We start from the raw sequence: 27,109 nt of genomic DNA on the forward strand, positions 1-27,109 counted from the left end.
CCAGAAAATATAAATATATTGAAGGTACCCAGGGGTTGGGACATGATATTTACAAGAAAATATGCACTTTAATGCACCTCATCATTTACTTGTTTAAAATGTTTGATTTTTATGCTTATGATTTTCTCTATACCCATAGTAGCACTGGAGTGCCCTCTACTGTTAAAAGAGGACACACACCAGGGTGTAAGTTCTAAAGCAGGGGTCAGCAACCTTTTTCAGCCGTGAGCCAGACCATGTGGTGGGCCGGACTATTTTTGGGGTGGGGGTGGGGAATGAACGAATTCCTATGCCCCACAAATAACCCAGAGATTCATTTTAAATAAAAGGACACATTCTACTCATGTAAAAACGTGCTGATTCCCGGACCATACGCGAGCCGGATTTAGAAGGCGATTGGGCCGCATCCAGCCCACAGGCCTTAGGTTTCCTACCCCTGTTCTAAAGCATGGGTAGGCAAACTAAGGCCTGGGGGCCAGATCTGGCCCAATCATCTTCTAAATCCGGCCCGCAGACAGTCCGGGAATCAGCACTTTTTTACATGAGTAGAATGTGTCCTTTTATTTAAAATGCATCTCTGGGTTATTTGTGGGGCATATGAATTTGTTCATTTTTATTATTTCTTTCAAAATATAGCCCCCCACAAGGTCTGAGGGACAGTGGACCAGCCCACTGCTGAAAAAGTTTGCTGACCTCTGTTCTAAAGGTTTTGGGTTAATTCAAAAACATGGAAAGCTTAGATTGGCAAAGGACACTACAGTGGTGCCTCGCAAGACGAAATTAATCCGTTCCACGAGTCTCTTCGTCTTGCGGTTTTTTCGTCTTGCGAAGCACGGCTATTAGCGGCTTAGCGGCTATTAACGGCTTAGCGGCTATTAACGGCTTAGCGGCTTTAAGAAAAAGAAAACAAACTCGCAAGAACTCGCAAGACGTTTCGTCTTGCGAAGCAAGCCCATAGGGAAATTTGTCTTGCGGAACGACTCAAAAAATGGAAAACTCTTTCGTCTTGCGCGTTTTTCGTCTTGCGAGGCATTCGTCTTGTGGGGCACCACTGTATTGCTTAATGGCCAAAATGAGCTACAGATATTAATCTAATTTCTTTAACAGTGAAGGGGTTGGGAGATCCAATAAAACGCACCAGAATGAAAACTTATTTGTTCAAAATGGATCTATATATAGCCTTTTTTCAAGAAACCCATAAAGCAGATAGAAAAAAAACAATTGTTTAACAGTCATGGGTTAGCCAAAAGTTCATGGCAAGCGGCTTCCACAGAGCTAGAGGGGTGGACCTTATTTAGGGTTGCCATATGTCCAGATTTCCCAGACACAGGAGGAATTCAGCCCTCGTTAACAGCATCTGGCAGAAATCTCTGAAGTGTCTGGGAAAATCCTGATGTATGGCAACCTATGTTGGAGTGTCGTTTTTGGTGATATTCCTTTAAAATAGCTGGAAAACTTGCTCAACATGTTTCCAGATTTTCATTTTGAAATATGGCAACCCTACCTTATTAATACATTCATTATTTAAATTTCAGTCTACAAAACTATTGAGAGATTAAAATGGAAGATATATTTTTGTTCAAGACATTAATGAAACACAAAACACCACATTGGCACTTACCTTATTTATGCAAAGTACCCTTTCTGCAAAACAAAACACAAAACAAAACAAAAACCTCTGGCCAAAATGAAAAAAAACTGAACCGTGTGGGCAAGGTGTTTTCTTAACCCGGAACTCTGGAAAAGGCTGGCTATAGTAGTACCTCGGTTTAAGAACAGCCCTGTTTACGAACTATTCGGTATATGAACTCCACAAAACCGGAAACAGTGTCCCAGTTTGAAAACTTTACCTTGGTCCAAGAACGGAAGCTGAACGGAGGAAGGGCACTGGCAGCAGGAGGCCTCATTAGGGAAAGCGCGCCTTTGTTTAAGAACAGCTTTGGTTTAAGAAAGGATTTCCGGAATGGATTAAGTTCGTAAACCGAGGTACCACTGTACTGGAAAGTGGAAAAACTCTAATGTTCTGCTTGAAGACTCTGCAGGAGCTGTGCATGCTCTGCTGATCACACTGGTCAAAGTGTAGTATAGTATCAACAACAGATGGTGAGCCCCGTATAACAAATTATGGGCCAACTGACTCAGTAGTACTAACAAGCAGTTATTTCACACACATGTACAGTGGTACCTCGGGTTAAGAACTTAATTCGTTCTGGAGAGATAGGCTCAGGTGATGCATACAACACAACCTAAGGTTTTTTTGTTTTGTTTTGTTTTTAATCAAGTAGATGTCGCTACTGCCATCTACTGACAACATAAAATGTCACATTTCTCATATTATTGTTGTTATTACAGTGGTACCCTGGGTTAAGTACTTAATTCGTTCCAGAGGTCCGTACTTAACCTGAAACTGTTCTTAACTTGAGGTACCACTTTAGCTAATGGGGCCTCCTGCTACCACCGCACCGCTGCAATTTCTGTTCTCATCCTGAATCAAAGTTCTTAACCTGAGGTACTATTTCTGGGTTAGCGGAGTCTGTAACCTGAAGCGTCTGTAACCTGAGGTACCACTGTATACCCATTCTTTACCCACGTGCACTCGAAGCATAACCAATAATTTTCTTTATTTGTTTCTGGAGAACATAAGCCTTGTTTTGGTTTGTTTCCTACAATTTGAATCACTTTCTATAGTTATAGAAATAGCCGCCAAATAAAAAAAAGAGAGATTAGAAGATAAGAAGGAAACAGTTTACCAAATGAAAACAGATTCGTCATAAGGATGGAGAAAGTCAATTGGAAGAAATGAAGAATTGAAATTTTTGTGTACAATACCTTGATATTGTTTTCTCCTGTTTTTTTGTCTCATTTTTTGTTTTATGAGTGTGTGTGTTTGTGTTGTACACTTAATAAATAAATAAATGAGATTAGGTATTTATTGAAAATGATAAAAATACAATGCCCACCCATACAAATACTTTTTTTCCAATGCTTGAAATTATAAATGACATTAAAACATTATTTCTGGTTGTAGAAACAACGGTCCTGTGAGCCTGATATAGATTCGATCTTTATAAAGAGTTCATCATCAGGATTCTAGATGCTTCATGTTCAGTGGCAGCAATGGCTGTGGAAGCTGAAATGTAGATTTTCATTGATGCTGCTCAGAAAAGTTGAAACTGCAGAGAATAATCAACTCCATCTCTCCAAGAGACTTGTGGCAATCATTCATTGCCTTAGTATATCTCTCCAAAATGTAGGATGCAAGGACACCTCCTATCCTTTCCGATATGATGGTAAAGTTGACTCATCACACTCAGAATAGGCAGGAGAAGATGAAGTACACTTCACTCTAGTTATAGCAATGCAGGAAAAACAGCTGATGTGTTCTGGCTCAGGATTCATATTGTTATGAGTCTGTGGCGGGGCTTGATTCCCCTAAACTCCTGGGTGCCAGATCCTCCTCTAAATTCCTGGGTCTAGTGAGTGTTGGGGTTTATTCAATGGACTGAAATGGACTGCCACACACTGGATTTAGCAAGGTGCTAAAATACAAGCCAAACCAGTTTCCCATTTAGGAAATTGCCTGGGAGAAGAATCATAATGGAGAGTAAAAGGGAGGTAATGGGAAATTAACAAAGCAAATACTCTGTGCCAGACAACACTTGGGTTGAGATTTTAGGATTGCAGTTGGCTGGCATACTGTCTGTTAAACACAGCAAGCTGAGCCTAGGGACCTCTGGTGACCTCTAGGTTAGATTATTGCAATGTGTTATACATGGGGCTGCCTCTGAAGATGGTTTGAAAACTTCAGCTGGAGCAGAACATGGCGGCCAGGTTGCTCACTGGGGCAAGACACCAATCCTAGTCTGATAGTACTGGGTGCCTGTAAGTTTCTGAGTCCAAAGTACAGTACTGGTTTTGACCTATAAAGCCTTAAATGGCTCAGGACCACAATACAGTGGTACCTCAGGTTACAGATGCTTCAGGTTACAGACTCCGCTAACCCAGAAATAGTACCTTGGGTTAAGAACTTTGCTTCAGGATGAGAACAGAAATGGCGTGGCGGCAGCGGGATGCCCCATTAGCTAAAGTGGCGTCTCAGGTTAAGAACAGTTTCAGGTTAAGAACGGACCTCCGGAACAAATTAAGTTCTTAACCTGAGGTACTACTGTACCTCAAGGACCACATCTCCTTATATAAACTGACCCGGATGCTGCAATCATCATCCAAGGCCCTTCTTTGTGTTCGTCCTTTGCGAGAGACCCAGAGAGGGGCAACATGAGAATGGGCATTTTTTGGGGGGGCTCCCACCTTGTGAAATGCTCTCCCCAGGGATGCTTGCCTAGCACCTTCGTTACAGACCTTTGTACAGCAGATAAAAATGTTTCTTTATAACCAGGCCTTTGGCTGATTGAACATTCGATGGGCTTTTAAATGTGTTCACAGAACTACAACTCCCATCAGGCCCAGCAAGTATGGCCAATTGCCAGGTGTTAGGTTGTGGGCGAACATAGCAGATGACACAGTGATTTCTCCAGAGGAGCTCTTTATTGTAAGCTGGACAGAACTGAACAGCAAACGGCTCAGCCGGCCTGCTTTTATAGGCAGCCGGCTATCAACATTGTAGCAACAACAACCCAGGGTTTCCCGCCTAAAATAACTGACGTGGACCTGAGTGAAAACTATCTACACTATCCCCCTGCTGGCCCAGGGTGAGAACTTTAGTACATAACACCCCTCCCCACCGAGATAAGGCGTTAGTTACAATCGTAATGGTTTCCTTATATACAGCACTACACGTAATGGTTCAATTAGGCACAAAAGCATATCGGTTACATTTCCCATACTTAGACCAACAGTGATACATGTCCAACAACATAGTCCTTTAAATAAGTTGGGTGCTTGGAAACTCTGCCAGACCGCCGGGGACTGGTAGCCAAGTCTGGGGGGCCACACAATCCTTGCTGAGGCTGTGGTGCAACCCTAGGTGGCGCTGAACCCAAATCCCCTGGATCCGCTGCTGTGGGTGGAGCCTCCACAAGTGGAGTGGTCTGAGTCTGTGGTAAGTCTGGCAGACCCTCTGAAGAGGCTTGGTTCGGCTCCACGCTGGCAGTTTGCAAGGGAGGTGTAGGTGGAGCCTTGCCATCTGTAAGTGTCTCTTCTGGAGCCACAAGCGCAGTTGGGGGCACCACGATAGTGTCCAGGTTCCCAACCCTGCGCCTAAGCTGGTCTATGTGCCGGCGCCACAAGCGTCCGTCTTTGAGTGCCACCTGGTATGAGCGAGGTCCAGTGACTCCCACTACTGTGGCTGGCACCCAAGGAATGTCCCCCACATAGTTCTGGGCAAAGACCTGGTTTCCTGGAACCAATGACCGTGGCGCGTTGGCACAGCCTGGGGGTTCGGCCACGGCAAAGTCCAGGTGCAGCCGGTCGAGCGGTGACCTGAGGCGGCGGCCCATAAGCAGTTCAGCAGGACTCCGCCCTGTGGCCGCATGAGGGGTGATGTGTTGCACAAACAAGTATTCAGCGACCCGCTCGTGCCAGTCTCCCCGATCCAGGCGTGCCAGTGCCTCTTTTGCCGAGCGCACCATTCTCTCCGCTTGCCCATTGCTGGATGGATGGAAGGGTGCCGTTAGGGCATGGCGGATGCCCAGTCCCAAAAGATACCGCTCAAAAGTGCCTGACGTGAACTGCGGTCCGTTGTCGGAGACAAGGACATCAGGACACCCATGCGTCGAAAACAGGCCTCGCAGCACCCGGATGACGGCCTCGGTAGTGGTGGAGGGCATCAGGGCCACCTCCAGCCATTTGGAATAGGCGTCCACCACTACCATAAGGATCCGGCCGTGAATGGGCCAGCCAGATCGATGTGCATCCTCGACCAGGGTGTCTTTGGCGTCTCCCAGGTGTGTCCCTTAGCTGCCGGTGGTGCAGGCCTTGATTCTTGGCACGCTTGACAGGCGGACACCCAGGCAGTGATGGCATCGTCCATGTTAGGCCACCAGACGTAACACTGAGCCAACGCCTTCATTTTGACAATTCCCGGGTGGCCAACGTGCAGAGCCTCCAGGACGCGTTGACGGAGTCTTTGGGGAATCACAACGCTGTCTCCCCACAGCAGACAGCCGCGATGAGCCGAGAGTTCATGTTGTCTGGTTGCAAAGGGCTGGAACTCTGATGCAAAAGGCCCTTGTGGCCACCCCCTCCACACCCAGTTGAGCACACGGCTGATAGTGCGATCCTGGGCAGATGCAGAGGCCACAGAGGAGCAATGAAGCTGGAGCTGGGTCTTCCACAAACGCTGGAAGAGGGCAACGGCTGAGAGCGTCGGCATGGCCCATTGATTTCCCCAGGCGATGGACGAGCCGGTAGTGGTAGGCAGCCAGGAAAACAGTCCATCGCAGCATGCGCGGAGAGAGGACCGGTGGAGTTGGACGATCACCGGCGAGGAGGCCCAGGAGTGGCTTGTGGTCAGTGATGAGGTCAAAAGTCCTGCCATAGAGGTATTCATGGAACCTCTTCACTCCAGCCACAAGTGCCAGTGCCTCCTTGTCGAGCTGGCTGTAATTCCATTCCGTTGGAGATAGCGTCCTGGAAAAGTAGGCGAGCGGTGCTTCTCTTCCGTCTGGAAAACGGTGACTAAGGACAGCGCCGATGCCAAAAGGTGAGGCGTCACAGGCAAGGACCAGCGGCCTGGCTTCACTGTACTGTACCAGCACACTGTCCGATGAAAGGAGAGCCTTGACCGCGTTGAAGGCCGCCGTCTCCCGATGACCCCAGGACCAAGGCATCTTTGTGCTGAGGAGTCGGTGAAGAGGCTCAGCCACCGTGGCTTTGTGGGGCAGGAACATGTTATAAAAGTTCAGTAGCCCCAGGAACGCCTGCAACTCCGTCTTGTTCTTTGGGATGGGGGTCTGCTGGATAGCGCGGATCTTGGATGTGGTCGAGTGAAGGCCGGAGGCGTCAATAAGATAGCCCAGGAACTCTACCTGTGGAACGGCGATCTGGCACTTCTCCCTCTTTACCTTGAGCCCGGCCTCTTGGAACCTGGTCAGCACGGCACGGAGGCACTCGAACAGCTGTTGGTGTGAGTCTGCGGACACCAAGACATCATCAAAATATGGTACCACGCCCGGAAGCCCTTGCAGGAGACGCTCCATAAGGCTTTGGAAGATGCCAGGAGCCACTCACTCCGAACTGCAACCGGCGGCAACGGAATGCCCCTCGATGGGTGACGATCGTCTGGGCTTCAGCAGTGGCATCATCGACGGGCAGTTGTTGATAGGCTTGGGCAAGGTCCAGCTTAGCGAAGACCTTACCCTCACCCAGGGAATGCAGCAGGTGTTGGACAACAGGAACCGGATAAGCGTGCTGCTGAAGTGCCTTGTTGATCGTGCACTTGTAGTCAGCACAGATTCTCACTGACCCGTCTGGCTTGGCAGGCGTGACGATGGGGGTTTCCCACTTGGCGTGGTCAACCGGCTCCAAAACTCCTTGGGCGATCAGCTTGTCCAGCTGTTCATCCACCTTAGCCTTGAGAGCAAAGGGAACCCGGCGTGGCTTTAGCTTGATGGGGGCGACTTGTGGATCAAGGCTAAAGGAGATGGGGGTACCTGTATATTGCCCCAAAGTGCCATCAAAAACCTCGGCAAAGTCTTTGACCAGACCCTCAGTCTCTGTGTTAGAGATGCAGTTGATGCCGAGGGCATCAAACCAGTCTAGCCCTAGGAGGCTTGGCCGCTGACCTTCTACCACCACCAGTCGGAGCAGGCCCGAAAAATCCTTGAAGGTGATCCGGAACCGGCCAACGCCTACCACGGGAATGTCGTTTCCCTGGTAGTCTCTCAGGTGTACGTGGTGAGAGTTGAGTTGCCTTTTGGACACTCTGGGTACCAGTCTTTTGATGGTGCTCCAAGACACAATGGACAGGGCAGACCCGGTGTCGATCTCCATGTCACATGGAGCTCCTTCAATGAGCACCGTGACGTTCAGCTTGCGTCGCGTAGGCCAGTCGGTTTGGCCAATCGTGGTTCCAGACGGGCAGCGGCAGTTGGTGAGAGCGAAACAGCTTTCCTTGGCAGACTGGAGTGAAGACTTGGACTTGCGAGTCGGTGAAGGGGGGGTGTCAGACGGAGCCGATCGGCAGACCTTAGCGATGTGGCCCCTTCTGGAACACTTCCTACAGGTGGCGTCTCTGAATCGACACTTGGCACGGGAATGGTTGCCTCCGCAGCCGGCACATTCTGGTTGGCTCTTGGACTTCTGTTGGAACTTCCTGCGCTCCCGCTTTGTCTGGTGCACGTCATCGTCTTCACTGGAGGATGCCTCATCACTGCTGGCCTCTTCATGATGCACTGGAACTGGCTTCCTAGCAAGACGCGGGCTGCTGGACTTGCGGATCTCCTGGGCAGAGCGTTCAGCAGCCTCTGAGGCCACAGCCTCCTCAATGGCTTTCTGTAGCGTGAGATCTGGCTTGGCGAGGAGACGCCGTTGCAGATGGATGTCCCGGACTCCGCAGACGATTTGATCCATCAGGGCATCGTCTAAGCCTTGGAACTCGCAGTGCATTGCAGCCTGTCGCAGGGCGGTGGTGTAGTTGTTGATTGACTCCCCCTCTGCCTGGTTCCGGTGGTAGAACGCATGGCGGGCAGCAATCTTGGACGGCTTTGGTGCGTAGTGGTTGCGGAGCTTCTCTTGGATCGTGTCCCATGGTGTTGCCTGGACTGCTTCAGGTGCAACCAATGCTCGGGCCGTCTCAAACACCTCAGGCCCACAGAGGCTGAGGAATAGGCCCCGCTTACGCTCCTGTGATACTTGCGTCAGCTCGTTGGCTTGGAGGTAGCAGTCGAACCAAGCGAGGTAGGAGTCCCATGATTCAGAGGCTGGCGCAAACGGCGGTAGAGGCACAAGTGAAGCCATGATTCCGATGCCGGAGAGAAGGGCGATGGATGGAACACCGTGGTCTAGCCAGAACAGTCAGCTCTGAATTGGTTCTGTTCAGTGATTTCGCTCAGTGATTCAGCTCTGCTCAGAGGGTGGCTGCATCTGGCTGTGCTCTGATGTCCATCCATCCCATCCTCGTCGCCAGTGTTAGGTTGTGGGTGAACATAGCAGATGAAACAGTGATTTCTCCAGAGGAGCTCTTTATTGTAAGCTGGACAGAACTGAACAGCAAACGGCTCAGCCGGCCTGCTTTTATAGGCAGCCGGCTATCAACATTGTAGCAACAACAACCCAGGGTTTCCCGCCTAAAATAACTGACGTGGACCTGATTGAAAACTATCTACACTATCCCCCTGCTGGCCCAGGGTGAGAACTTTAGTACATAACACCAGGGATGATGGAAATGTGTAGTTCAGCTGATCAGCAGTGGCTCTCCAGGGTTTCAGGCAGCGGGCACACCAGAAATGCCAGGGATTGAACTTGGGACCTTCTGCAGGTAATAATGTGGGTTAAACAGAGCCTAGGACTTGCTGATCAGAAGGTTGGCAGTTCGAATCCCCGCAACGGGGTGAGCTCTCGTTGCTCAGTCCCTGCTCCTGCAAACCTAGCAGTTCAAAAGCACGTCAAAATGCAAGTAGATAAATAGGTACCGTTCCGGCGGGAAGGTAAGCAGCGTTTCCGTGTGCTGCTCTGGTTCGCCAGAAGCGGCTTAGTCATGCTGGCCACATGACCTGGAAGCTGTACGCCCGCTTCCTCAGCCAATAAAGTGAGATGAACGCCCCAGAGTCGGCCACGACTGGACCTAATGGTCAAGGTCCTTACCACTGAGCTATAGCCCATAAGAACATGACAGGTCTGCTGGACCACACCAGTGGCCCATCTGCTCCAGCATCCTGTTCTCACAATGACCGGACAGATGTCTTGTCTTGCCAGGAAACTGGCAAGCAGGACCCAAGTACAAGAGCACCCCCCCCTTTGTGGTTTCCAGCAACTGGTGTTCAAAAGCACTACTACCTCCAACCACCATGATTAGTAGCCATCATTAGCCTTCCCCTAAGTGGCATGCCCTAACTCTGCAAAAGGTCAGGCTGCAGAACTGCTGCTCTTTCTTATCACCAGAAGGATATTGGTTCAGGATATAAAACCTAGCATAAACAGCCTTTGAAGATGGTTCTTCAATCTGGGGTTGTGTCTGCATATTTCACAATTCCCTGCACATGGGATTCCATGCTTGTTTCCCTTGAAGTTTCACCTGCAAGAGGTCAGCCCATCTCAGACAGAGGGAGGGGGGAATCAGTTTCTTGATGTGAACTGCCTTCTAATCCTGTCCCACTTTGTGAATTACAATTAATTTTTATTTCAGTCTTTTCCCCCCTCCTGCTGTGCTGGAGGCATGTTTATTTAATCTTCCCTTGGGAAGAGAAAGGGGGGGGGGGGAGAAACTTAAATTAGGATGGGGCTTCAGAAAAGGAATGGATGGAAGCAATTAGTAATATTATTTCTCCTTGACTTAATCTGCATAACATTACATCGGAATAAATAAATTGGTGCACCATTCTGGGGAGGGGTATTTGCAAGTGGGGCTTGTTAATGGAAAGAGACGGGGTGGAGGGGTGGGTTTAGAATCCCAATGCATAAAATATTTCACCCCCCCCCATTATATCATTACCCTTCTTTCCTCTTATGAGTCCATGGCCTTTAATGATTTATTTATTCTGCCTGTAATGTCTTAGAGGGTGCAGTGTGCATCAAAAGCCAGTAAGACGCTAAGAACCACCTGGCTGGATCAGACCACGCAGTAGTGTTATCTGGGCCACAATCACACCATACCATTAAAGCCTATGGTACCACTTTAAATCGTCATGGTCCAAATGAATCCTAGGTCCAGGAATCTGGTGCTGAGAGCCATTAGGAAAACCTTCTTCCCCTCCCAGAGATGCAATTCATTTCTGGAGTTCCCTGGGATTGATCACTAAGCCACTCTGATCATTACAGATTTCACCTCTTCGTCTTTGGTCTCCCAATCTAATAATATGTTACACATCTTTTTTTAAAAGCTTAGTGTTTTCGCCTACAATTTCTTTTTGGAATCTAGATACTGTATAACTAAACCCCTTTTTATTTATTTTTATTATGCTCAAGTAGGCACAAGGTTTAGGACATAACATACAAATGGAGGACTCGGAGAAATTATGGAGAGTGAATCTGAAGTTTACTGATTGTACTTTGTTAAAAGAGAATTATATGAAAATGATGTACCTATCGTATATTACACCTTTGAAAATGGCTAAAATGTATAAAACCGGCACCAATAAGTGTTGGAAGTGTAAAGAAAAGGAAGGCACCTTTTCTCATTCATGGTGGAATTGTAAAATAATTAAAAATTACTGGGAAATGATATATAATGAAATGAAAAAAAAATGTTTAAGATAACTTTTGTTAAAAATCCATAAGCTTTTTCGTTAGGTATTTTAGGTCAAGATTTGCCAAAAGTGAAACAAAAATTCTTTATGTATGCTACAACTGTGGCAAGGATGCTATTAGCACAAAGATGGAAAAGTGATAAAATATGAACTAAAGAAGAATGGCAAGAGAAACTTATGGAATATGCCGAAATGGCAAAACTAACTGAAAGACTCTGAAATAAGGACAACAGAGATTTTTTAAAAGATTGGGAACTATTTACAGCATATTTACAGAAACAAGGCAAAGAATTGGACATACCATCAGGCTTTGAATAAACACTGACAATTAACAAAATAAATATAGTAATTATAAATATGACGTTAATATGAAAACAGAACAGTAAGAATAGGATGTAAAGATACCAAAAAGTTGAGAAAAAAGTAGAATAAGCAGGAGAAGATATTATGTTAAAATAAACCAGAAGAGGAAGTTGAGGGAAGTTGCATGGAGGAAGGGGGAAACTGGGGAATGATGTTATTGTTGTATAATGTGATATTTTGATGTTTATAAATGTAAAACCCTATTTTTAAAAAATCATTAAGCCACTCTGGGAATTGTAGCTCTGGGAGGGATATAGGAGTCCCCTAAGAACTGCCAGCACCCTTCACAAACCACAGTTCCCATAATTCTTTGGGGGAACTGAGCACCAAATGTATGGTGTGAATATGGCATACTTCTTTGACTTGAACATCGAGCTAGTGTTGTGGTGCAGGAGTGCAGAACTTTTGCCCTCCAGATATTGGTGGATTACAAAGGTTTCCATTTCCATTTCATACAGATTATCGATGACTATGAGCTGCAGTGGCTATGACAGTGGCTCCTCCACTGCACTGCCTGAGGCCGCATGCCTCCGAATGCCTGTTGCTGAGATTCACAAGTGGAGAGTGTTATGTATTGAAGTTCTCACCCTGGCCACCAGGAGTATCGTGTAGAGAGTTTTCACTCAGGTTCACGTCAGTTATTTTAGGCGGGAAACCCTGGGTTGTTGTTGCTACAGTGTTGACAGCTGGCTGCCTATAAAAGCAGGCCGGCTGAGCTGTTTACTGTTCAGTTCAGTTCTGGCCTGTGAATAAACAAGAGCTGTTTGAAGACTCGCTGTCTCATCTGATATGTTCACCCACAACTTAACAGAGAGAGGGCTAGAGTGCCAGGGCTGGCCAAATACATTTTGCAGCCCGAGGCACAAACCATAAAATGGCGCCCCCTTGCCCTGCCGTTTCTCACTTTTACCAAAAACAAACATTTGACTAGCTGGGAGCTGAAGAGGCGCTTTTTGAGCTCTTTCCATCAACCTGCAGCCTGGGACATTTGGGCAGATAGAGATGCTCAGCACCGTCCACAGATGTGGCTACTTCAATGCTCTCCTCCAACTGCCCATGGTGTTTGAAAAAGAACAGCACTGTCTCCTCCCGCCCCCTAAGAATGAATGAATGAATGAATGAATGAATAAATAAATAAATAAATAAATAAATAGGACAGTTTGACCTCCCAATTCTGATTAAAAATACCCCCATTGCAAACCCATCACATCTGCCAGCCACCTCCCACAGGCCCCCAGTCAAGGATGCAGCCCTGGGAACATGAGGCAGGGTCACCCTGAACAAAAAGTAAAAGCATGTATAGGATTACAGCCTAAAGACTTTCTACGAATTAGTTTAGCATAGGCCTCTGTTGCTTGGCCCTGAACATCAACCTCCTTATAAGGAAAGCAAGCTGATTTCCAGGCTGATTAGGCAGCTGCTAATTCCCCTACCCAAGGACACTTTTTAATGTTGGGCAAAAAGAAAAAAAGCGATCAAGACAACAGCCAAAAGGGAGATCCTGCAAGAGATTACCGCCTCGTAGAATTGTAGAGTTTGAGTGAATCCAAAGGTCATCTATTCCAGCCCCCTGCACTGCAAGAACCACAGCTATGATTTGTAGATTTACTGCAGCATGCAATTTATGGCTATAATCCAGTGCACCCATCCTTGGATGTGTGCCTTGTAATTATTACTATCATTTTATTATCCCAAAGGGTAGCAGTGTTGTGCTATAGCAGAAAACAACCGTGCAAAAGTCCCGCGATGACACATTAAAGACTTCACAAATTTATACTGTAATATTTATTGATAAAATCACTAAAGGGAATCAATGTATGTATTTTAAGGGTGCAGAGCAAGGTCCATTGAACTCAGTTGCATCTACTTCAGAGTAAGAGCAGAGTCCTTTATTTTCATGGAATCCTGAAAGTCCTCACCTGGGAGTAAATGTCACTGAATTTAGAAGGGGTTGGTTCAAAGTTGGCATAGTTAGGTATGAACTGCCCCTCTCGCTGCTGCATCTCTCTTCCCTCAAGGCTGTGAAAGGGATTCAGCAGCAAGAGAGAGACAGAGGTGGATGACAGAAAAGGCCTTGAAACCGGTCATGCACCTGTCAGGCACCTCTCTCAAGGCTGTGGCCTTGGTACCTCATCAGTGCGCCAGGTGTGTAATGTGCTGATTGGCCACAGTGGTAACAGTGATGCAACAGGACTCTTCTTATGTTCTTATCCCACAGCAGGGGCAGGCACACTAAGGCCCGGGGTCTGGATGCAGCCCAATCACCTTCTCAATCCAGCCCACGGATGGTCTGGGAATCAGCGTGTTTTTACGTGAGTAGAATGCGTCCTTTTATTTAAAATGCACCTCTGGGTTATTTGTGAGACCTGCCTGGTGTTTTTACATGAGCAGAATGTGTGCTTTTATTTAAAAGGCATCTCTGAGTTATTTGTGGGCATAGGAATTTGTTCACTTATTTATTTTTTCAAAATGCTGTCCGGCCCACCACATGGTCTGAGGGACGGTGGACCAGCCCATGGCTGAAAAAGGTTGCTGACCCCTGGCCTAGAGGATCATATGTAACATGAGAGAATCCTACCTCTTCTAGGTTATGGGGAGCATTGAAGGTGATGTGTCTGAGGGCTGAGGGCCACAGTCAATAATCAATCAATGGAGACATTGCACACACTTTTGTAAATCAAGAAAATCTTTAATAAAATAATAATACAGTGGTACCTCGGGTTACATATGCTTCAGGTTACATACGCTTCAGGTTACAAACTCTGCTAACCCAGAAATAGTGCTTAGGGTTAAGAACTTTGCTTCAGGATGAGAACAGAAATTGTGCTCCGGCGGCACGGCAGCAGCAGGAGGCCCCATTAGCTAAAGTGGTGCTTCAGGTTAAGAACAGTTTCAGGTTAAGTACGGACCTCTGGAACGAATTAAGTACTTAACCCAAGGTACCACTGTAATAACAACAATAATATGAGAAATGTGAAATTTTATGTTGTCAGTAGATGGCAGTAGCGACATCTACTTGATTAAAAACAAAACAAAAAAACCTTAGGTTGTGGTGTATGCATTACCTGAGCCTATCTCTGGTGTTTCAAGCTGAGTCCACATGACATTAGTCACAATCCATATGCATCCAGCAGTTCCTTCAGAAATTCTGTTGTTTTATGCATTTCCCCCACGAACCCACCTTTCATCTGATTTGAAAACCTGAGCCATGCTTAAGCTGAGGTGCGTAAGTTTGAAACACCCATTGTACATGCCCAGATGACAGCTTTGTTGAATAAAATAAATAAAATTCATTTTTATTATTATAAGAATTTGGGGAGTGGAGGGGTCGCAGGTGTATGGAAAGGATCAGGTAATGTGTATCTTCACCCCCTCCACCCCCCCCCCCGTGTGTCAAAATGTGACTTGAAAACAAAGCATCTCTACAACAGGCAATAAATGGAGGGGGGCTGGTTTCAGGCATAAGCCCCTTTTGATCCACACCCAATAAACTTCTAGGACAGGATGGTCCAATGCACAGCCCTCAGGGCCTTTTTTTTTTTGTAACCCTTGGCAACATTTGATGTCCTCCACCAGCCCTCCCAGCCCTTGTGTTGCCTTCCCAAAGCCAGGTAAGCGAGGCACTGGGCTTTGGGAAGGAGGTGGAAGGGCTCTAGGACCCTGCCAGAACTTAATGTCTCATTCCCAAAGCGACAAGGCAGCCCGCAAGTTCCCTGTCAAAGTTCTCTTGCAGCCCACTTGCTATGAAAAGTTGGACCACCCTGTTCTAGAGCAAAGCAGCAGCTCTATCTTTTCAAGGCCCTGGGAGTGGGATATAGGAGTTTGTGGGAGCACCATTTGGAAGGGCTTTTCTTTGGCCTTCCTATATGTGTGGTTTTGTTCTTTTAAAATTGTTGCACTTGATGATCAGTCTATTAGGCCATTTTATTGTACAGTGGTACCTTGGGTTAGAAGAGACTCTGGTGGCGCTGTGGGTTAAACCACAGAGCCTAGGACTTGCCAATCAGAAGGTCGGCGGTTTGAATCCCCGTGATGGGGTGAACTCCTGTCGCTCGGTCCCTGCTCCTGCCAACCTAGCAGTTCGAAAGCATGTCAAAGTGCAAGTAGATAAATAGGTAAACGGCGTTTTCGTGCGCTGCTTTGGTTCTCCAGAAGCGGCTTAGTCATGCTGACCACATGACCTGGAAGCTGTACGCTGGCTCCCCTGGCCAATAAAGCGAGATGAGCGCCGCAAACCCAGAGACGGTCACGACTGGACCTAATGGTCAAGGGTCCCTTTACCTTGGGTTAAGTACTTAATTTGTTCCGGAGGTCCATTCTTAACCTGAAACTTCTTAACCTGAAGCACCACTTTAGCTAATGGGGCTTCCTGCTGCCGCCGCGCCACTGGAGCACGATTTCTGTTCTCATCCTGAAGCAAAGTTCTTAACCCGAGGTAATATTTCTGCGTTAGCGGAGTCTGTAACCTGAAGCGTATGTAACCTGAAGCATATGTAACCTGAGGTACCACTGTACTCCATTCTGTATTTTGTTGTTTTAATATGTAGTTCACTGCTTTGGGGGACTTATGGGGTGTTGAAAAGCAATATATGAATATGAATTAATTATTGCAGTAGTAGTAGTAGTAGTAGTAGTAGTAGTAGTAGTAGTAGTGTAGTAGTAGTAAAAGTAGTGGTGGTAAATCTACTATGTATTTTGGAAAGTTGTTTACCGTATTTTTCGTTCCATAGGATGCTCTGTCCCATAGGACGCACCTAGTTTTTTGGGGGGGAAATAAAGGGGAAAAAAATTCCCTTTATTTCCCCCCCCCCCAAAGCAGGTCGGGGAAACCGAACCAGGTTGAGGAACAGCGGGATGGCGGTGCTGCACCTCCCTGCTGTCCCCCGAGCTTGTGGGGCTGGCCCATGTCTTCCCGGCGCGAGGGGCGCTCTGCTTCAGGGCGCCCCGCCCGCCGGGCAGCAGGCTGCAATCCGCAGCGTGGGGAGCTCTGCGGGGGCCTCCTGCAGGGCTGCCCACGCTGCGGATGTCTGCCCGGCGCGCGGGGCGCTCTGATTCAGTGCGCCCCGCCCGCCGGGCAGCAGGCTGCTATCCGCAGAGTGGAGAGCTCTGCGGGGGCCTCCCGCAGGGCTCCCCACGCTGCGGATGTGTTCCCGAAGCGCCGGGCGCTCTGCTTTCAGGGCGCCCGGCGCTCCGGGAAGCAGGCTGCTATCCGCAGCCTAGACATCCCTGCGGGACCTGCCTAGGCTGCTGGTGTCTTCCTGAAGCCCGGAGAGCGAGAGGGGTCGGTGCGCACCGACTCCTCTCGCTCTCCAAGCTTCAGCGAAAGCCTGCATTCGCCCCATAGGACGCACCCAGATTTCCCCTTCATTTTTGGAGGGGAAAAAGTGCGTTCTATAGGGCGAAAAATACGGTATTTGTCTGATGGCTATGCATGCAAACACCTCTTAAAAGATCGCAAGCAAATTTGCACAATGGTCCTTGCCATTGAGGAGCAGCTTTAAGTCTGTATTTAGATACAATTGGACACTTAGAGTGTTTCCCATTTAGAGGGTTCAAAGCACTTGCCCCATCTCTTTTTCATAATACCAGAACTTGTGAGTATTCAATGAAACTGAATGTTAGACAGATAGCCATGACTATGGTCTGCTTCCAATCTTCTGAATATCATTGCTGGAAACCACAGGAGGGAAGAGTGCTGTTGTCCTGCTTACAAGTTTCCTACAGGTGCCTGGCTGGTGCCACTGTGAGAACAGGATTCTGGACTAGATGGGGTCATTGGCCTACTGAGGCAGAGCTCTTATTATGTTCTTCTTATTTCAGTAACCTAACAGCTTTGCAAGGCAGGGCGGTATTATTATAATTCCCCACATTGCTAGTTATGGGGTGGGGGTCTGAGGAAATGGATGGATTTCGTAAAGCCACCCAATAAATTCATCATGACTGACATGAGTTTAACATAAATGCCCTAAGTGAAAAAATAGCAACACTACTTTTCCTTCACAAAGCCCAGCATGTTTTTCAGTTGTATATGTTTGGGCAAATTATATTTTCCTTTCCCATTTCTAGAAAATCAGTATCTTGAAAGAACACTCTACCAAATAAAAAATAAAAAGTCACCAACCGTCTGTGAAAGGGTGTCACTTCTGGGACTTGAGCAACACAATATTCTCTTCAAGGTCATGAAGCCTGGGAGGTTTTGATAAGCAAATACTGTGGAGGGGTTTAGTTCCTCATTGGCTGCCTGGTTCACCACCAGATTTTGACATGAGTATAATCAGATTGAAAAATCAGGGAGGAGAATGAGGGAAAGTGAAGAAGGGGAAGAAAGAGGGAGATGTGTCTAACTTCAGCTGACAGCAAGACTGTGGAGAAGTCGTAGAGAAGGAAACTTCACTGTGAGGATCGTCCCTGAGGGAAAAAACAAGTCTACTTTCAGCAATTCTGCAATAACAGGTAATTTCTCCCTTTCACTAATAATTATAATATTTTTTAAAGGATTGTATCCAAAGTTTTCCAAGTAGCCCCCTGAAATTAATGGGCCTAAGTTATGTCCATATTTTTCAATGGATGTACTCTAAGTAGGACCAACACTGAGTAGGATCTACAGTTCACTTCTAAGAGCTAGGTTAAAGCTTGTATTGATGTAATAGAAACCAAATCTTCTCAAAAGCTGTGCTGGAAGAGGGTTGCAGATAGAAGTTACTATATGGTGGAGTTTTTAAAGTTATGGGTGAGAGCTAATGTTGGTCATACTCAGAGTAGACCCCATTGAAACCTATGGAATTAAGTAACTTGCAGCATAATCTTAACCACGTCTTCTCAGTAAAAAAGCCCCACTGAGTAGGGCCATGCGGGGTTTCCCTTGCACTGGATTCAGAAGCTGCAATTACTGCAGAAAGCCGCAGCACCGAGACCCTCTCAGCATACAACACCTCTGCTCAGAGACCAGCACTGGTTGCCAATTTGATACTAGTCCAAGTTCAAGGTGTTGCCATTAAGTATATAAAACTAGAACAACTTGGAACCAGTTTACCTGCAAGATGACTTTACCCCATATATGCCCACTCAACCGCTTCAGTCTGCAGAACTGGCCCATAATACTCATTCCACGCTTGTAGGAATTTGATACTTTTGTGTGGCTGTACCCACACTTTGGAACACCCTGCCAGCTGACCTCAGGTAGGTGCTCTCACTGTACTTTGGAAAGAACCTGCATGAAAACATTTTTGTTTGGGCAAGCCTATTCAGACATGTAGAAAGCTGACATGTATCTCAATCTGGGTGGGTTTATTTTAGCTTAACCTGTTTTTAATGTGATCTCTTTTTTTACTGGTAATTATATTATTTTATTATTTTTCTAAACTGCTTTGAGATTTTATTACAACCAAGAGGTGTGTAAATCTTGTGACATTAAATAAATACCAAATTCAATGAGGCTGACTCCCAGGTAAGTGGGGTTACTCTACAATTCTATGATTCTATAATTCTACACTGGGTTAAATCTACCTTCAATTCTACTCAAGAGGAGACCTATTGACATTAATGGGCACAACTAACTTAGGTACCGGTAACTCTGAGGAGGACTTCATAGGTTCCAAGCCATAGATTTCAATGGGTCCGCCCTGTGTACAGAATTGGTGTAGTATAGAGTTTCAGACTAGAACCTGGGAGAGACTAGGGTTCAAATCCTGACTTAGCCATTAAGCTCAATAGGTGTGGCCTTGGGTCGGTCACTGCCTCCCAGCCTAGCCTACCTCACAGGGTTGTTGTGGGGGTTAAATTAAGAGTGGGAGAAGAACTGTGTAGGCTACCTTGAGCAAATTGGAGAAAAGGTGGGAAATAAATGCAATAAATTTAGTCGGGACTTTACCCAACTGTCCCAAGATGTTCCCAGCCAGGGTTAAGCCTTGTTAGCACAGGAGAAATAAGGTTGATCCTTCATTTAAATAAATAACTTAATATCCCTGAGTTTCACTGCTTGGGGAAAAACATGAAATAACAAAATAATTAAGAGAAAGTATTGCAAGGAGTTGGATGTGATGTCCCCCTGGTCCATTCCAACTATACAAATCTATGATTTTATAAGCCATATTACGGAATTATTGGGAAACAATGTTGGACTGCTAGGATGGTACTGGGAAGCACAATCCCTCTGATGGTCTCAGGAAAGCAGGTAAAGAATTGCAACCCTAACCTACTGTAAAGAAATTTGGAAGAGAATTAAGCTTGCACTCCTTTAGTCAACAGCTGCGAGTAATCCCCACTGAACAGTTTTCAGTCAGAGGATTTCAGTGCAAAAGGAAAAGGTCCTCTCTCTGCTCATTTTATATTGCTTATAAATTCTATTTTCAGTTGTTGTTTTGTGCATACTGCTTTTAAAACAATTTTAGTTTTAAATATTTTTTAAAAAACTTTTTTATGATGTGACTGTGTAAATAGCCTTGAGACATATGTGTGAAAGGCAATCTAATAATAATAATAATAATAATAATAATAATAATAATAGGTCTCAAACTTTTTATCTGGGCCATAATTTCATAATAAATATTTGTTCATGAGACACCTTTTTTTTAACTGATAAGAAATAAATAGGAAAGCAAAAAGAAACAACAACTGATTTATAACGAAGAAATAGCTATCCATATTCTGCAAATAAAAAAAGTTATTTTGAAACTATACTATACTACACTGAAATGTTTAGATGTTTCTTTGATGGTTCTTGAATCTTCCCAGCACACTTGCTCTCCTCTCCTGCCAAACCAGGACTTAGCAACACTAAATTTTGTTGCTTATCATACCATAGATGACCTCCTGTCACCGATAAATTCTCAATTATGTGCTATGATGTTGTAGTATCTTTTCTCTTTCAAAAAACCACACTCGCCCACAATCTGTGCTTCTTGTCTTTCTCACACTTTGGGTGGGGGACAGCCAGAATTGTGAGTTGCTAGGCCAATTGCTAGAGAGGACAAGAATGGGCGTTTGAGTACCATTGTCTCAGCCTAAGCTACCTGACCGGGTTGTTGAGAGGATATAATGGAAGAAGGAGTTGGGGGAAGAAACAACCATGTATGCCACATTGAGATCCTTGGATGAAAGATGAGCTATAAATATAATAAGTACAGTTAAATATTTATTTCATACCTCAGGTTACATACGCTTCAGGTTACAGACTCTGCTAGCCCAGAAATAGTACCTCGGGTTAAGAACTTTGCTTCAGGATGAGAACAGAAATCATGCTCCGGCGGCATGGTGGCAGCAGGAGGCCCCATTAGCTAAAGTGGTGCTTCAGGTTAAGAACAGCTTCAGGTTGAAACAGACCTCCAGAATGAATTAAGTACTTAGCCCGAGGTACCACTGTATTTTTTTTTTGTAAAGCCAACAAAAATTAATCAGCTGTTTCAAAATGTTGTATCCAATGTGAATTCCACTCAGAGTAGACCTATGGAAATTAATGGACATGACTGATTTAGGTCTATTCATTCCAGTGGGTCTACTCTGAGTCAAATGCATATTCACACCATACATTGCCAAATTAAGCAGTCATGGCTTCTGAGAGCCGGAGTTTGTTAATTTTCTAAGAGTTGCTAGGAGACCCCATTTCCTGTCCCAGAGCTACCCTTCCCAACCCCTCTTCCTAGGAAATTATGGAAATTTTAGGTCTGAGGGGGGAATACAGGCCTCTGAGCAACTCTCAGCACCCTTAACAAACTGCAGCTTCCAGCATGTTGGGGGAGAAGCCACGAGTGTCTGAACTGGTGTAAAAGTGCTTTCAATGTATAATGTGAACGATGTCTAAGTTGGCTACAATCCATATTGACTCGAGGGCAGTCAAAATATCTTTACAGTTAAACAGACCTGGGAGACAGGAGTGGTGGGAACAGAGACAATCTTGAGAGCCTGGATTGAGTACATATTTCCCAAGTCAAAATATAACATTTGTTTGTACGGTTACTGAACGGAGCAACTGGAGGAGAAAATGCAAACAAACATGCAAATGAGAGACTACTTGATTGCCTTCCAGTATGTTACCTTGAGGTTCTTCCATGGATTATGTTACTTATCACAAGGCAGCTGGGTTTAGCGGGGGGAGAAGAGATTTGCTTGTGCATATTTTATGAAGTATGTGGGAAATAAGAGCTATGCAGTGTCCAGGGAGGACATTTGGAACTCCAGAAAAGAGGGCACAGATTTGTATAAACTTTGCATATGGCTAATGTTTATGTACGGATGCAAAATTAGGAATAATTCCTGAAGTTTTCAAAGGACAATAATCTCTTGTGCCTAAATTTGTGGCTCATGTACTGTTATTTGGCTCTTTGCACAGAGATTCCTGTAAAGAATTAATCACTCCCTTAGTAATAAGTCTCAATCAGGGCATAATTCTGTGACCTTTCTCAAAAAGGATGTTGCAGAGTTGGAAAAGGTTCAGGAAGGGCACTCCTCTGTGAGGAAATATTGCAGCGACTGGGACTCTCTGGTTTGGAAAAAAGGCGAGTAACAGGTGACAGGATGAAAGTTTATAAAAATATGTATGGCAAGGAGAAAGTGGACAGAGAAAAGTTTTTCTCCTTCTCTCATAACACTAGGAATGCAGGGACATCCAAAAAAGCTGAATGTTGGTGGATTCAGAACAGATAAGATAAAGTCCTTCATGCAGTGTATAGTTAATCTATAGAACTTGCTCCGACAGAAGGCAGAGAAGAGCATTCATTTGGATGGCTGCCCTGTGGAGCAACCTCCGATCAGATGTCAAGGAAATAAGCAACTATCCTACTTTAAAAAGACATCTGAAGGCAGCCCTGTTTAGGGAAGTTTTAAATGTTTAATGCGGTATTGTTTTTTATATATTTGATTGGGAGCCACCCAGAGTGGCTAGGGAAAGCTAGCCAGATGGGCAAGGTATAAATAATAAATTGTTGTTGTTGTTGTTGTTGTTGTTGTTGTTGTTGTTGTTGTTGTTAAACGAGCATCAGACTAGCCACAATGTCTATGTTCTACTGCCTCTGTCAGAGCCATCATGCCTCTGAATAAAAGTTACTTGGAATCAATCACAGGAGAGGAAAGTGCTATTGGACGCATGTTCACATTGCAGGCTTGTATTGTCCCCAGGCTAGTTCTTTTTCCCAGGGTTGGTTTTTCATGAGTTCAGGTTGAGCAGATGGGAGGCAACATTGGTAGTAGTAGTAGTAGTAGTAGTAGTAGTAGTAGTAGTAGCAGCAAATAAAATTTGCATACATTATGGAATGCATCAGGGGCTACTCTGTCAACCATGGCAGTTTATCCACACATGTGATTTTAATTATGATCAGTGTTTTTTTTGGGGGGGGGGGACGGGACACAGGGGTATGCAAACCCCTAAGCATTTTGTGAATCTTAGTTTGGCCTCATTGATGGGCAGTATTTCAATATGAGTAGGAAAATGAGAATACAGTGGTACCTCGGGTTAAGTACTTAATTCATTCCGGAGGTCCGTACTTAACTTGAAACTGTTCTTAACCTGAAGCACCACTTTAGCTAATGGGGCCTCCTGCTGCCGCCATGCCGCCAGAGCCCGATTTCTGTTCTAATCCTGAAGCAAAGTTCTTAACCTGAAGCACTATTTCTAGGTTAGCGGAGTGTGTAACATGAAGCGTATGTAACCCGAGGTGCCACTGTACCCCTAAACATTTTTAAAGAAAAAAACACTGATGGTGATGATGATGATGATGTGTCATTCTGGTTTTACAATGTTTTCTCCTATCTTTCTGGATCTGTTTTCCCCAGGTGAACAGGAAATGCCGAGGTCTTTCTTAGTGAAGTGTAAGAAGGCAAACTCTTATCACCAGTACCGAGTTGTGGATGATGGCCTCCTGGTTCCGAAATGGGACCCAGCAACAGTTGTGCCCTCCACTGCAGGTGGGTCAGACAACTCTGGGTTGTCTAGGAACCACGCTGGTTACGCGAAAGCCTCCAGTGTTTAATCATAGTGACACTATATTTATTTGTTTGATTTGTGGATCACCTTCCAATAATAATAATAATAGTAGTAATAACAATAATTATTACTTATATGCCGCCCATCTGACTGGGTTGCCTCAGCTGCTAAGGATTGCAGCTTAGCAGCAGAGCACCCGGTTCCCATGCAGATGGTCTCGAGTTTAAGAAATAAAACTATTGCCTGCATTCTGATCACAGTTACTCATGGCCACAACACCCCCAAGGACAGCGAGGCCCTCAGCACTGGTTGCCCACAAGGCCCTGCTCCAAAAGATGGAAATGAACCCAAAGGAGTCAAAGAAGAGTATGTTCTCCCTGCCCAGAGTATGACCAGAACAGTGTCAGGGCCTCCGATATCAGGTGAGCAGCTGCAGGTCACAGCACTTTATTTGAAGCAGGCTGGGTAAGAATCAGTGCTCTTTTCTGGTTTAAAATAAAGAGTGTGTGTGTGTGTGTGATCAAGAGAGGCTCCCAGAGCAGCAGCCAGATCACTATTTAAAAAGACACAGCACAAAAGGAAAACTGACTGGGAGGAGGAAATAACCAAGCTCAGGTTCAAGTTCCCAGTTCAGCTTGAGTGGAAAGGTCTGAGAAGAGATAGTGCTGAACTTGCCGGATAGAGTGGCCGTGTGCCCCTTGTCTTCCCTTTGGTATGCAAGTCCAGGGTGCAGCTTCCAATATTCACATACTTAGGCTGCGGTCCTGTACTCACTTGCCTGGGAGAAAGCCCCAGTGAGCTGCAAAGCCTGGGGGTCAGAATGAATCAGTGAATAATAATAATAATAATAATAATAATAATAATAATAAAAAATTTATTATTTATACCCCGCCCATCTGGCTGGGCTTCCCGAGCCACTCTGGGCAGCCTCCAACAAAATATCAAAATACAGTAATGCATCAAAATGCAGTAATTAAAAGCTTCCCTAAACAGGGCGGCCTTCAGATGTCTTCTAAAAGTCTGGTAGTTGTTGTTCTCTTTGACATCAGGCGTTTCACAGGGCGGGTGCCACTACCGAGAAGGCCCTCTGCCTGGTTCCCTGTAGCTTTGCTTCTCACAGCGAGGGAACCGCCAGAAGGCCCTCAGCACTGGACCTCAGTGTCCGGGCAGAATGATGGGGGTGGAGACGCTCCTTCAGATATACTGGACCGAGGCCATCAGCATCTGTACAGATATACTGTACATCAGCATTGCCCAGTGGTCAAATTTGCACCATTGCTTATAGGATATGTAGGAAGAAGTCTTGATGGGAAAATGTGTTTAAAACCATCTTTCTGTCCTGCTGATTTAAGCCCTTGCTTTGTACCTCGAGTGTTTTTCCCTGGCTGGAATGTGCCCTTGTTTGCCTCGGTGGAGGATGGAGAGGGTGTGTATGCTTCTTTGCTCTACAAAGATAAAATTTACATGTATGCAATGCTTTTTTTCTATATAAAAAAAATGTTTAGAAGTACTCTCATTTTGACTCAAGAAAATCACCATTTTATAGTTCAAATCGGGAAAAGTAAATACATTAAATGGACAAAAGTACAAAGATTCACAAAATGTTTAGGGGTATGCGTACCCCTGCGTACCCCGAGGAAAAAAGCACTGCACATATGGCTCCATCCACGTTTGCCTCAGGCCATGCTTGCCACTGGCATGTGGCCTTGGGAAGGTTGCCTAGATGGGAATGTGGCCCTAGGGCTGAAAAAGGCTCCCCACAGCCCTGGATGGTTAAAAAAAAAGTAAATAACGAGCAGGCTGATAATCTGATTCATCCTATTTCACCTCAGAGATGCCTGTCCAAGCTCTGAAATCCAAAGACAGTGGCTCTGTTGAAAGTGTGGCCACCTTTTACAAGCCCAATTTTGCTTGGAGTGCCTTCCGTCCTCCATACAGCTACAGGCCAACTTCTTCTACCCTTCTGGAACATTCTGTTAGCCTGTATGAGAACCACCTCCTCCCAGCCTCAGAGCCACCCCTTGACTACAGCCTGAGATTCTCACAGGACATGGAGACATACCACTGTGTGATCTGTAACAAGGTGAGTTCCCCGTGGACCATGGGTGATAAATCTGTGGCCCTTCTGATGTTGGATTACAGCTTCCATCATCCTTGGCCATACCTGCTGGGGCTGATGGGAGTTTATTTTAATATTCACCCCCCCCCCGCCATTCGGCCAATAGAGGCTCCCACGGAGGCTTACCGATCATTTATCTAAAAAGCATAGCTGTCAAGTGTCCCTTATTTGAAGGGACAGTCCCTTATTCCAGCGCTATGTCCCACTGCTGTCCCTTATTGATGGATGTCCCTTAAATGTCCCTTAAATTTCAAAGGAAGCAGCTCCTCTTCCTCCCTCCCGGCCAGGGAGGAGGGAGGCTCCATCTGTGTTGCTTGGCTGTGTTGCTCACCCAATAAGAAGTCTAAGAACGACTGGGGGTGGAGCTTGCATGCCTTGTGTGTGGCTAGTTAATGCAAGCTGAGGGGGTTTTTTGAATGCTGGACGCCATTTTGTTGCACGTGCTGCTGCAAACTTTGCTGGGAAGCCATCTTAAGTTGAGGCTACATAGGCCTTGTGGTGCATGTGATTCAGATTCTATTCAGTTGAACCTCTGGTTAAAAAGTTGGTTGGACAGTGTTCTCAAAGCTACCAGCATGAGTTTGACCAGACTGTAGGAGAACAGGAAGACTGGAGTGCCTGGAACAGGTGAGGCTGCAGGTCCCTTATTTTCAAGGCTGCTGGTCCCTTATTTTCAAATCTGTGACAGCTATGAAAAAGACACGACACAAAAGGAAAACAGAATTGGGAAGAAGGAGGAAATAACCAAGCTTAGGATCACATTCCTAGTTCCCAGCTTATCTAACGACCATCTGGGCTAGAAAGGTTTGAAGTTGGGCATTTGGAAGGCCAAAAGTTCCCCATCCTGATCTAAGAAAAGGCATTCCCCTCTCTCATAAGAGAACAAATATAAAGGCCTATTTCATTGTAAGGAGAGAATTCCACAAGGGTGGTTTGTTGTTGTTGTTGTTGTTGTTGTTGTTGTTGTTGTTGTTTTACATCATTGAAACAAATTGCTCATTTACCAATCTACAGGCTGACCAGATAGGAAGCAAGCAGGCAGCATAGTCTCCATGGACCCAGCTGCCATGATAACCTTGATGATGCATACATAATTCATGCTGCTGAATGGCTAAAAAAAAAAAATTAAAAAAATTTGCAGGTGTAAAGGAGGTCTAATCTAGAGTGGGAACCTGGTATGGTGGGTGGAAAAGGGCTTTAACCCTTTGCCTTCTGCTACAGGCAAATGAGACTTGTTGTCCAAAATACCAGTGGGGACGGGGCTGGAACCATGTTGGGGAAAGCCTGCTCCATGAGGAGGAGAGGCGGAAAAGCAGAACGTGAGACAGACTGAACTGCCACAGTTCT

The 27,109-nt window shown here is 45.8% G+C and overlaps 1 protein-coding gene across 2 annotated transcripts in view; it reads left to right on the forward strand.

The window, feature by feature from the left end:
- Positions 1 to 27,109, forward strand: part of GFI1B (growth factor independent 1B transcriptional repressor) — a 38,490-nt gene that overhangs the window by 6,775 nt on the left and 4,606 nt on the right. Inside the window, exons 2-6 of one of the 2 annotated variants that reach the window (XM_083485315.1) lie at positions 13,945 to 14,038; positions 17,793 to 18,179; positions 23,493 to 23,624; positions 23,904 to 24,065; positions 25,476 to 25,726. In XM_083485315.1, the coding sequence (XP_083341441.1) occupies positions 23,504 to 23,624; positions 23,904 to 24,065; positions 25,476 to 25,726 (534 nt within the window). In that variant the 5' untranslated portion in view covers positions 13,945 to 14,038; positions 17,793 to 18,179; positions 23,493 to 23,503. The remainder of the gene's footprint in view (positions 1 to 13,944; positions 14,039 to 17,792; positions 18,180 to 23,492; positions 23,625 to 23,903; positions 24,066 to 25,475; positions 25,727 to 27,109) is intronic. The other variant, XM_083485314.1, reaches the window with a different exon arrangement.

Source organism: Podarcis liolepis, assembly GCF_965112155.1.
Source record: "Podarcis liolepis genome assembly, chromosome: Z".
In the NCBI taxonomy this organism is placed as follows: Eukaryota; Metazoa; Chordata; class Lepidosauria; order Squamata; family Lacertidae; genus Podarcis; species Podarcis liolepis.